Source organism: Sinocyclocheilus rhinocerous, unplaced genomic scaffold (assembly GCF_001515625.1).
Source record: "Sinocyclocheilus rhinocerous isolate Xijiao unplaced genomic scaffold, SAMN03320098_v1.1 scaffold86, whole genome shotgun sequence".
Classification (NCBI taxonomy): domain Eukaryota; kingdom Metazoa; phylum Chordata; class Actinopteri; order Cypriniformes; family Cyprinidae; genus Sinocyclocheilus; species Sinocyclocheilus rhinocerous.
In genome coordinates, this window is record NW_015650012.1 from 194,978 (window position 1) to 206,720 (window position 11,743).

Consider the following 11,743-nt stretch of genomic DNA (forward strand, 5'->3'; position numbering starts at 1 on the left):
TCTTTTGGCGCAATTTACTTGTTGCAATTCTCTGATTGGTGGCGATTCTCTGCAGAGTCATGGGTAATGTAGTTTTTCACAAGGAATTCCACCATTAAACATGATCACAGTAGATCTGTCTTAAAAAGTTTATAAGTTACTGTTAAAAATATATTCCACTATCAAGAAAACGAACAGGATTCCTTCCAGAACCCGAATGTTTCACACTATTGCACAAAAGCTTTCATTGTGGGATACTGTACACTGTACACATACTATACCCAGCATACATACTATATACTACACTAAGAGTAGTATACTAGCATGCTATTCCGAACACAGCCTATGTTTACAAAACCAGCAGCAACATTCCAAATATTGTGAGGTATTAACAGTTCTCTAAAAATAATGAGCAATGTGCTATTGTCACAAGCACTTATGAACAGACAAATGACTCTGATAGTCCCTGTAGGGATTTTTTCTGTACATCCCGTCCCTCCAAATGAGAGAGAGTCTTTGCCACCGCAAAGAAGGAAATGAGGCAGGAGAGACGAATCATTAATAGTCCAGCTGAAACTTTGCTGTACAGGCCTGCTGATGAATCCAAGCCGCACACACCGAGATAAAGCAAGAGAGTTTACAAGGGTCAAACAGAGGCACAGCTGTGGAGAAAAGCTAACATTGAAGACTGTCATTTAGGGGGCGCTGCAGACAGGAAACTGGTGTTTTATTCATGATGAGGTGACCAAGAATTACAGTTCCAATATACTGTGTTTAGGAATCATGTACTGTACTGTACTGTACATTAGGACTTCAGTTTTTGTTTAAATCAGGAATGTAACGTGGTTTGCGTGACACAAAGCAGCTGATGAGTGTGTGAATGTGCGTGTCCAAGTAAAGTACCAAGTATTGCACGCTAATCTAATGAACTAATTCCTCTTTTCAAAAATCTTTATCATTGCTGTGTACCAAACACACAACAAAGATGGCTGCACAATGCAATTTTAATGTTATTTGCATTGCAAAGTAGCAGAATCCTGTGACGACTATAATATGGCAGGTGCCATTTAGAAGCAAACTGCATTACAATGCTGGGAGATTCAATCTGCAGCTTTCAGCGACAAGGGGGATCTAATAAAAACAAAACCACCAAATCTGTGATGAAATTACGTCTCCTCTGTACAAAGACTTCAAACGCCTTCAACAGCTTGTGACTGTTAATATATTATCCCAGCATGCTCTGGGAGAAAAGCTGGCTATAAGCAAACCAACATCATTTCATTTAATCATTTCAACTTATTGTGAGGCTAGAACTTTTTTTTTTTTTTTAATAAAGGAGTTGTGAGTGATTTTGGTCCATGCAAAAATCATCTCGGGTAGGCAGGGCTTTGCTATGTAGTTCTTAAGGTGTTCTGGTTGGTTTATTACAAAAAAATCAGTGTAAATTTATGGGATTATACACTTTATCATCTGCCTGGTGAAAATCATAAGTCTGATCACTTAGAAAAGCAATAGCACACCTCTCTTCAACAAATTACACGATTTGAAGTATCATGACTGTGATGCAAGATAGGAATCCCTAAAAAAAGTGAGTTCAAAATGAGGTAATGGGCTAATAAAACAGGAAACTATAAATCTGTTGATCTTGGTCACAAGAAATTTCGTAATACTGTCAGCTGCACGTCAGGGAAAGACTGTTTATGAGGTCATGGTGAAATTGGAAAATGGGTAGATTAACAACAGGATATGAAGTATTCAGAAATCAAATGCAGTTCAAGTATGACGCCAGCAACACTAAGGTCCCAGGGAACACATACTGACAAAATGTAAACTTCAGATGTACTGTAAAATGCACTGGAGAGAAGAGTTTTCCAAATGAATGAATGTAAATAATGTACCATATCGTTACAACACTGACTCGCGATTGCATATCGAGCGCTTGGCAGACTGTGATGGAACATCTTCACTATATGATACATATCGCGATACATATATTGCAATTAGATATGTCATGATATCAAAATGTGATCGCGACTGACACTGCACCAAATGTGTGTGAATCGGTCAGTCTCTCTAATGCAGTATCAGAGTTCAAACTTAAGGCCTTGACACACCAAACAGGAACTAGCAGTGACGAAAGCTGACTGTTGTTGCCTCATGTTCGTGCTTCTTGGCTAAAAGTTGCGCTAGCAGGTACATTCTGTGCCTACATGAGAGAAAATAACTGTCCATAACAGCAGGTATTAATAGTCTGTATTTGTAATTCAGAAAAGGAAACCAGAACTAGGACTGCATATACACAAACAAAGCCATTTTAAATATGAATAATGTTGATAATATTTTTAATTCCAGATGAAAAATTGGAAAATATATCGGTTATTGGATGCTCAGGTAAGATTGCAAAAATTAGAACAGCCTTCTGTCTGTGCCTTCTTGACTTTCATCACTTTTGCTATTATTCTCATGCACTTGTTAGTAAAACCGAACAGCCAATCAGAGTTCTCTCTCACAGACAGCGCTGATGCCAACAGACATTGATTCAACATGCTCAACTGGCCAAAAATCCCCCAATGAGGTCTAGTGCCAACGGTGCTGAACACACTAGAAAAACTAGGCTGATTGATGCTCTATGATGGCCTGACGTTGGCCGTCAGCTTGCTGTATTTAGATGACCTGATTGAATTGTAGAAAATATGGGAATAATAATGGGAACATTTAGTGTAATTCATGATGTTTTTGTAAGGACGTTTTTAGCTTGTCATTGTTCATCCACAATTTTCCGAGTCAAAATCAGCTGAGGGTTACTCATTTGAACGGTGTAATGGTTCACAGCATGTGTGGTTTTCAAATACGGTGACACATGAAATCAAAGCCAGATTCTCAAGCCTCCTGTGTATAACCTCCCATGAATCACAGCAAGTGTCGGAAACAAAAGAAACAAACAAGGCCCTCTGCTGGGCGGAGATGGGGAAAATTGCGGGCCGTGAATCAAGGTAGCTTATTTTTCTCCCCCCTTTTCAGTTCGCTGAGTCCCCGCTAGCATTTCATCCCAGTTCCTCCAGGTTCACTTGTAGAGGAGCTGCAGTCGGCCGGGGTGGCAGTTGTTGCTGTTGATCTTGCCGTCGGGCTGGTAGAGGGTGGAGGAGTTGGAGAAGGTGGGAGGGAGGGAGTGGTTGTCAGAGGCAGGGAGGGGGTATCCTGGTGGCGGGAGGAGAGATTTGGGATCGTTCTGAGGAGCGGGGAGAGATGGAGAGCTGTGGTTCTGATTGGAGGAGGTGGGGCGTTTCCTGGAGCGCAGGGCCTGTCGCTCTGACAGCTGGTTTCTCAGCTCTGAGACACGTTCCTCTTTCTGTCGGGAGAAAACATGAGGCGTAAGCCTCCGCATCTGCACCAGACACACAAACACACCACACTAGGTATGACAACAGACGAGATTCATGTTGACAGAATATATGAGAATGTATAGACTTCTATGTACTATTTTTTAAAAATAGTATGTGAAAGGTAAGCAGTAGACAACAATAGAAATGATAATAGCGATAAAAAAAACAAATAAAAATATTAGAAATAAAACTGAGCAATTATGAGTTCAAATAAAATTTCTCTGTATTCATCAAGTCATAAGGGTTATCATGTTGGAAATGACATTTTTTATTAAAAATTTGAATCCAATTTTGCATTTAAGTCTTTTAACAGTCTGATTAAAGAATAATTCAAAGTGAACAGGTTAAAAATGGTGATTGATATTGCTTGGATTGCTCAATTCATTCTTCACACTGAAAATGGATTAGTAAAGTTCATTGTGGGATACATTGTGGGTCATTATTAACTAAACCTAAAACTATTAAAACATTTTGGTTAACTAAAATAAAGCTGAACTAAAATAAAATATAAATATTAGATGAAAAACGTAAATTAAAAGAAAACTAGAAATGTTGTTTTGGCAACTAATTGAAGTAAGTTTAAGTTGAACCACTAAAATAACTAACTGGAAATAAATGCAAACTGAACTAAAAGTAAACATATGGGATACTCTTTCCCACAACGCAATGCGCTCCACGTGACGTTTCATCTTCAAATGCATGAGTGAACTGGAGGCGGGGGATAGTAATTATAAATGTAACACTTGTATATGTACTTATATACATGTTACTGTAAACTACAAACTATTGCTCTGTATCTAAAAACAGTATCGTTAGTAGGACATAGATTGTACCTTAATCTTTACGGCACGTTTCCGATCAAGTCAAATGACGTAAAAAGGGACAGTGACGAGCTCTGCATTTTACCCAAAGTTAAAGAGTAAAAAACAGAAAAAAAGACTGGGCAAATAAACTCGTTAAATATCATTATAATACATAGTGCATAAAAAAGCAGTGTCATCAGTTTGTCTAAAAGAATACAGAACGTTTGAATGTTTTATGCACCATTTAGACGTGGTAGGGAGCAGGTGTACATTTCTTTCGTACCAACTAACATTTTCATGAATCCAAAAATTTACGTCAGAACGACTTTCCGAATGATTTAAAAAAATTAGTTCTGATCGTGTTTCATGAATGAGGCCCAGTGAGAGGGAGAGAGGTCGGAGATTGCAGATCGTGCTGCGAAGTAACTACACAGCTTCACGGTTTGTAGAGAGACGCGCAGACATAAGTAACTCACACACACAACTGTCATCTCTCTCTCTCTCTCTCTCTCTCGATCAATAATTCATTCAAATAAATGTGTCTTACCACACTATGTCATCTCTGTATCTGATTTGAAGCGGGCAGAAGAATGCAAGAGCTAACGAGCCATAACTGACAAAAATAACTGTAATTTTTACTCTTCAGGTTAAATATTGCGCTGCTAACATCATAAACAGTTTAGATTGTCAATGCTTGCAAATGACCATGGAATAAGCGGGATAAGCTTTTAAAATCCTTTAATGCAGGGCAAGCCGTTGATTATCCCTTACATAATGTACTACAGTGCTGAAGTACAAATATCTGCTGCCTAACTACTATTTACACTTAGCCTATTGCTAAAGAAAATACTGCTATTTTAGTGTAAACAAAATGTATCATTATTTGCACTTAGTGTAACTAGAATATATCACTTTTTCCACTTAGTGTAACTGCCAAAAAAAAGAAAACAATATCATTGTTCAGTTAAAGATAGCTCAGTGTTGATTCAGTTCTGTTCAATATGTAAAGTTAATTAATTGTGAAATGAGTTTAATTGGGCAATGTAGAATTGTTTACTAATATGAATCCCCTTAATTAACAAGCCTTTGAATAAAAAAGAATGGTTGGCATATTTATTTATAAGGTAACAGCCTCGACAGCTGTGCTGAATTAAGGTTCAGTGTTTGTCATGTGACAACACTGTAGCATACTACTCTGAAGTTGCTTATTGTATACTGTTTCACACACTATTCATATATATATAAAGGGGTCCTATTATAGCAGTATGTTAGTATGCCATTTTGAAACTATGGGCACTTACAAAACACCCCCCCCATAGAAATGTTGCCTTTGCAACTAACTGAAATAAAATAAGTTTAATTTGAAGTACTAAAATTACTAAAACTGAAATAAAAATAAATTAAAGCAAAGTAGAAAAAACCCCAAAACTAATAAAAACATTACAATAGCACATAACATGAACACACACACACATATATATATATATATATATATATATAAAACTAATCTAAAATAATAATATATACTAGAACAGTACATAAATAATACTAAAATAACAATTATCAAAAGAGGGTTCTGTCACTTCTTCTGAATTATTATGTTTCTGAACCACTGTTCTAAATTCTTAAATGATGTATTGCATGATAAAAATTTGTTTAAAGATTTAAAAAATTTTTGGAATAAAATGACTAATTACATAGCTAGCATTTTATATATCCTAAATACACACAATTAATATTTTCACACTTTTTTGCATTATTTTACAGAATATTGGGATAAATTATGCTAAATACAAATTTCTCAAATTTCATTTTCCTTATAAATGTGTACACAATAAATTTTAAAATGGTTTACGATTATTTCACAAATGTTCATTTATGATTGTCTGGGTATGGCACATTTAGCAATAAAGTATATGCATAAATGGCTATTGAAAAGCAGCAGAAATAAACGATGAAGGCATGATAATATATTCACAAGATCGTTCATAATGTGATGTTTACATAACTAAAAGAAAAAAACTTCTTTAGAAGGCAGAGGAGAAGAGAACAGAAGCCAAGAGAGAAAGAAGCATGAAGCAATAAATATTGATCATCAGTCAGTCATTTCTCACAAAACCAGTAAAATCTTATCCAGGCTAGCAAAAAGAAAATGTTGTCTGGCATCAACAGAGGTGATCTTTTTTTGCAGGGTCATTAGTTATTTGGACAGGACAAAAAGCGCAAGCAGTCTCTCTAAACAAAGCGGTTTACAGCTGGACTCACAGCAGTAGCCTACGGCTTTCACAGAGCCCATTTGAATTACACCATGACAGAGCAGTAATGATGTATGAAAACCTGCATGCTTTTAGCTTAAAATGCATGGCCATGCTAAATAATGCAAACAGTAAGTGAATCCTTAATGGAAAAGAGCAGCAAGCCAATCTTTAAAATATTTTTGTTTGTGTTCCAAAGAAGAATGACAGTCATATGGCTTTGGAACAACATGAGGGTGAGTAAATGATGACAGAATTTACAGTATGTCATTATTTAGTCATCCTCATGTCATTTCAAACGCATATGACTTTCAATTCTTCTGTGGAACACAAAAAGGAGACATTTTAAATAATGACTATATAATGACAGTTAAAGGGATAGTTCGCCCAAAAATGATAATACTGTTATTATTTACTCATCCTCAAGTTGTTCCAAACCAGTATGAGTTTCTTTCTTCTGTTGAACACAAAAGAAGATATTATGAAGACTGTGGGTAACCAAACAATTGCTGGTTTCAACTGACTTCTATAGTATGGAAAAAATCAAATAAAAATACAATGGAAGTCATTGGTGACCAGCAACTGTTTGGTTTCCCACAGTCTTCAAAATATCTTCTTTTGTGTTCAACAGAAGAAGAAGAAAAAAAAAAACAGGTTTGGAACAACTTGAGGTTAAGTAATGATGACAGAATTTCCATTTTTGGGCGAATTATCCCCAAAACTACCATAAAAGCACAATAAAAGTTACCTTTCTAGCTTCGAGTGAGGAAAAAACTACATTAAATTTGTTACTCACTGTTTATTTCATCAGGCTTATTGCTGGGTGCACTATTTTTTTAAACTTATACATTTATTATGAGTATATAAATATATGAAAGTACTTATGACTTATGTACGATATATTGAATGCATCATGCAGAAATTGTTCTGTTATTTTACTGAGAGGAGGTTATTAATGGTGACCTGCCAAAGGACTGCAGATAAAAATTAGCCACTGGCTAACTATGGAACATCAAATGGAAACATTTATGTTTAATACTGTACATGGTCCCTTCCAAATAAATAAATAAATAAAATAAATAATTTTTCAAAAACCTCTATGCATTCTATTTCTTGATTCGGGTGTCAAACAATTTAAATTTAAATTTAAATTTATTTATAAAGCACAACTAAACACAACTACCGTTGACCAGTGTGCCATACAAAGTGAGTAACCACAGACAAAATTAAAAACAAAGACAGAGTCACAAATAAAACTGCAAGACACAGGGCAGAGCAAATGCAAATCACGAATAATAAGCCAGATCAAATAAAAACGTTTTTAACCTGGATTTAAAAATGTGGTGAACTATCAACAGGTCCGAGAGGTAAGAAGGTGCTAAACTATTTAAAGACTTAAAAACCAATAAGAGCACTTTAAAATGAATCCTGTAGCGCACAGGTAACCAATGTAACGACTGCAGGACAGGGGTAATATGCGCACGCTTTCGAGCTCCCGTCTGGACTCTGGTAGCCGCATTTTGAACCATCTGAAGGCAGTTTAAGGAGGACTGACTGATCCCCACATAAAGAGAGTTACAATAATCAAGCCTCGTGGTGATAAAAACAAGTCCTCAGAATGTGAATTCAATAACTCTTATCAGTTTGCTGTGAACCGGAGGGCTCTCGTCTTTATTATTGTCCTCCAAGCAGCTGAAATTCTAAAAAAGTGATTGAGTTCATAATGGCATGGCAGATGGCATCTGAGATCCTTTCTTTAGCAGAATGGGCATTTGCTAAGGGCCAGGAGTTGGCCTGAGACTTAGAAAAAAGAGAGTGAGAGAGAAAAAATTAAAATGCAAAATTCGGCCCCTTGCTGATCTAAAGTCTCTCCCTCAATTTGAGCTAAAATTGGGTTCAGTGTATAATGGATAATCCTCGGAGGCCGAGATGAAGAGAAACACACTGCTTCAAATTAAAAGCTTACAATGAAAAAGCTGATGAACAAAAGGTTTGTGCTTTATTTCCAATCGACTTTCACCATAGAAAACAGACCAGAAGTCTTTATGGCAAATGAAACGAGATTCCTGTGTATTTAGCCTCCACATTGAGTGTGTTATCAGCGTGGTACGTGCTGCTTTCATGACTTGTGAGCCGTGGGGCGGCACTGAAATGCTAAAGTGGAACAGACGAGATGATGTGCAAAAACAAACAACTTTCAACATTACTGAGGGACCACTTCACTTGAGTTTTCTAACTACTTTAGAGCTCCAGTCTCGTCAAACTGACGTGCACGCTTATTCCCGGTGATGAGGGGAAGCTCTCTTTCCCCCCTTTTCCCTGTCCTCTGGAAAACTCTGCGTCCCTGGACAGCATTCGAGATGGCAGGCTCAGACACTTCACTTCCATCAAATCTAGCAGAGTCACACTGAAGAGCTCCAGGCATGTTCTTGCTGCTTATGAGTGTGTTGTGACACACAACAGCTCCAGACGGACGCTGCGTCCAATTCACAAGCCAACTCCCAACTAAACTTGAGCAATGAAAGGAAAAAAACCCTCTGCGGTGCTACTTCAGTCACGTCAGCTGAACAGTTCTACCTTTTAATTGGACAATATTTGGGTGACGACTGACATTTCAAATGTCACCCAAGGCGCACTTTAAAATGTCCAGAGGGACAAGTATAAAAAAGATGAACAGACTCACAGAGACATTGTAGATGGCCATCCCAACAGCTCGATGATCGTTTATTTTTTCAGTGGACACAGATTTGGTTTCATAAGCCAGAAAAATCCCCAGAAGCAGCAGCAAACCCTTATAGCCATAAACGACACCTAAAAGACAAAACAGAGACAAAAATAATGAGCTGGTTTCCAAACATCCTTATTGTCCTTATCATTGTTCCATCCCAAATCACTTCAACACTCACTACTGATGGAGCCAATGTTGCTGTGTTGGGCCACTCAAACAAACAAAGCAATTCAATTCAATCCAATTCAAGTTTATTTGTATAGCGCTTTTCACGATACAAATCATTGCAAAGCAACTTTACAGAAAATTACGTTTCTACAATATATTTAGTAGTAGCTTGTCAGTGGTGACCAGTGTTGGGGGTAACTCATTACAAGTAATGCGAGTTACGTAATCAGATTACTTTTTTCAAGTAACTAGTAAAGTAACGCATTACTTTTTTAATTTACAAGAAAATATCTGAGTTACTTTTTCAAAAAAGTATAGCCAGTTACTTTGTTTTCCCATTTATTGACTGACAGCTCTCCTGTCCCCATATTGGGAGAAATCGGGAGTACAGAGGCGTTGTGTGCGCTGTGTGAACATGATGTTACTGTAGTTCTAGACTAAATGTGAATGTGCATTAATTCATCCCACTCACAAAAAACAGATTTAGTATTCATCAAAACGAATTAAAACAGTGAAATGCAAACTCAGAATATGACGCAAACCTGCAATATGTTATATGTCAAATATGTTAAATAACACAAATGTATCTAATCCCATTTTATTAACCAATATCTTTGCTTAGGGGTTGGCATCATCTGAGGTCCTCTGAGGGGGCTGCATCATCTCTTCTCAGGTGTTCGGTCATCTCAGGTCTTTGTAAGGGCAATATGGTTTATTTTAGATTATATTAATATACCAATATAATAATATATTTTGATTACTATTAAACTACTATTAAAAAGATTGGGGCCAGTGAGATTATATTGTTTAAGAAATAAACCCTTTTTTTTTTTTTTTCAAATTGATCAAAAACAATTTAAATGTTTTCTACTATTTATGTGTTGTTGTTTTTTTACTATTTCAGTGTTTACATTTTTAACATTGATAATAATAAAAAATGTTTATTGAGCAGCAAATCAGCATATTAAAATGATTTCTGAAGGATCATGTGACACTGAAGACTGGAGTAATGATGCAGAAAATTCAGCTTTGATCACAGGAATAAAAATACATTTCAAAATATATTACAATAGAAAACAGTTATTTTAAATTGTAATAATATTGTGAATAATTTCACATTATTACTTTTTTACTGTATTTTTGATCAAATAAATGCAGCTTTGGTGAACTTCTTTCAAAATCTCTTTTGAAATTGACTTTTGAAAGGTATTGTAAATTATCATAATATTTATTAAATCCCACCATATCAAACTCTCATCGAGTTTATGAGTTTTAAAACATTTTTACAGTGCTTCGAAAACAATAAACAACAATACCAATCATATTTGATTGAGCTTTTGATTTGTTACCACTGGCTGTTGCTTGTCTATTTTTTATCGTCACCTTCTTGTCTGACCATTAAAGGATTAGTTCACTTCCAGAATAAAAATTTCCTGATAATTTACTCACCCCATGTCATCCAAGATGTTCATGTCTTTCTTTCTTCAGTCGCAAAGAAATTAAGGTTTTTGAGGAAAACATTCCAGGATTTTTGTCCATATAATGGACTTCAATGGTGGCCAACGGGTTGAAGGTCCAAACTGCAGTTTCAATGCAGCTTCAAAGGGCTCTACATGATCCCAGCCGAGGAATAAGGGTCTTATCTAGCGAAACAATCAGTCATTTTCTAAAAAAAAAATACTATACTTTTTAACCACAAATGCATGACTTGCACTAGCTCCGTGATGCACGTCTGCAAATTCACGCATGACGTAATCACGTTGGAAAGGTCACATGCGGTTAGCTCTTCGTCTGTGTACTCCGGTTGGGTAGTGCCAAACTTTCCACGTTCGCTTTGTAAACACTGGGTCGGTACTTCCTACATCATACGTGATCTTTCCAATGTGACTACATAATGCGTAAGGTCGAGTTAATGCAAGACGAGCATTTGTGGTTAAAAAGTATATACATTTTTATTTACTTTAAGGTAATTATACATTTAAGTACTGAGTAATATTAATTAACTACATGTACTTACTATATGGTTAGTGTTAGGATTAGGGTTTGGCTTTGGGTTACTTGCATGTAATTATGTATAATTAATTGTTATTATAATAGTAAGTACATGTAACATGAGTAACAAGGACACCTTAAAATAAAGTGTTACCGGAAATGTATTATTTTTAAATTTATATTAAATGCAACTAGCTGAACTTTAGGGTTTTTTTGACTCACTTAAAGGGTTAGTTCACCCAAAAATGAAAATGAGTCCATACATTACTCAACCTCAAGTCATCCTAGGTGTATATGACTTTCTTCTTTCAGACGAATCCAGTCGGAGTTATATTAAAAATTGTCTTTGATCTTTCAAGCTGTTTAATGCCAGTCAGCGGGTGTTGCATGCATCAGTCCAAAAGAAGTTAAATAAAAAGTGCCCATCCATAAAAA

General features: G+C 36.1%; 1 protein-coding gene across 1 annotated transcript in view; it reads right to left on the minus strand.

Moving 5' to 3' along the window:
• Positions 1-9,034: 9,034 nt before the first annotated feature.
• gabbr1b (gamma-aminobutyric acid (GABA) B receptor, 1b) overlaps positions 9,035-11,743 on the minus strand; it is a 108,717-nt gene continuing 106,008 nt past the window's right edge. The window contains exon 21 of the mRNA XM_016516266.1: positions 9,035-9,231. Coding sequence (XP_016371752.1) covers positions 9,035-9,231 — 197 coding nt within the window. The remainder of the gene's footprint in view (positions 9,232-11,743) is intronic.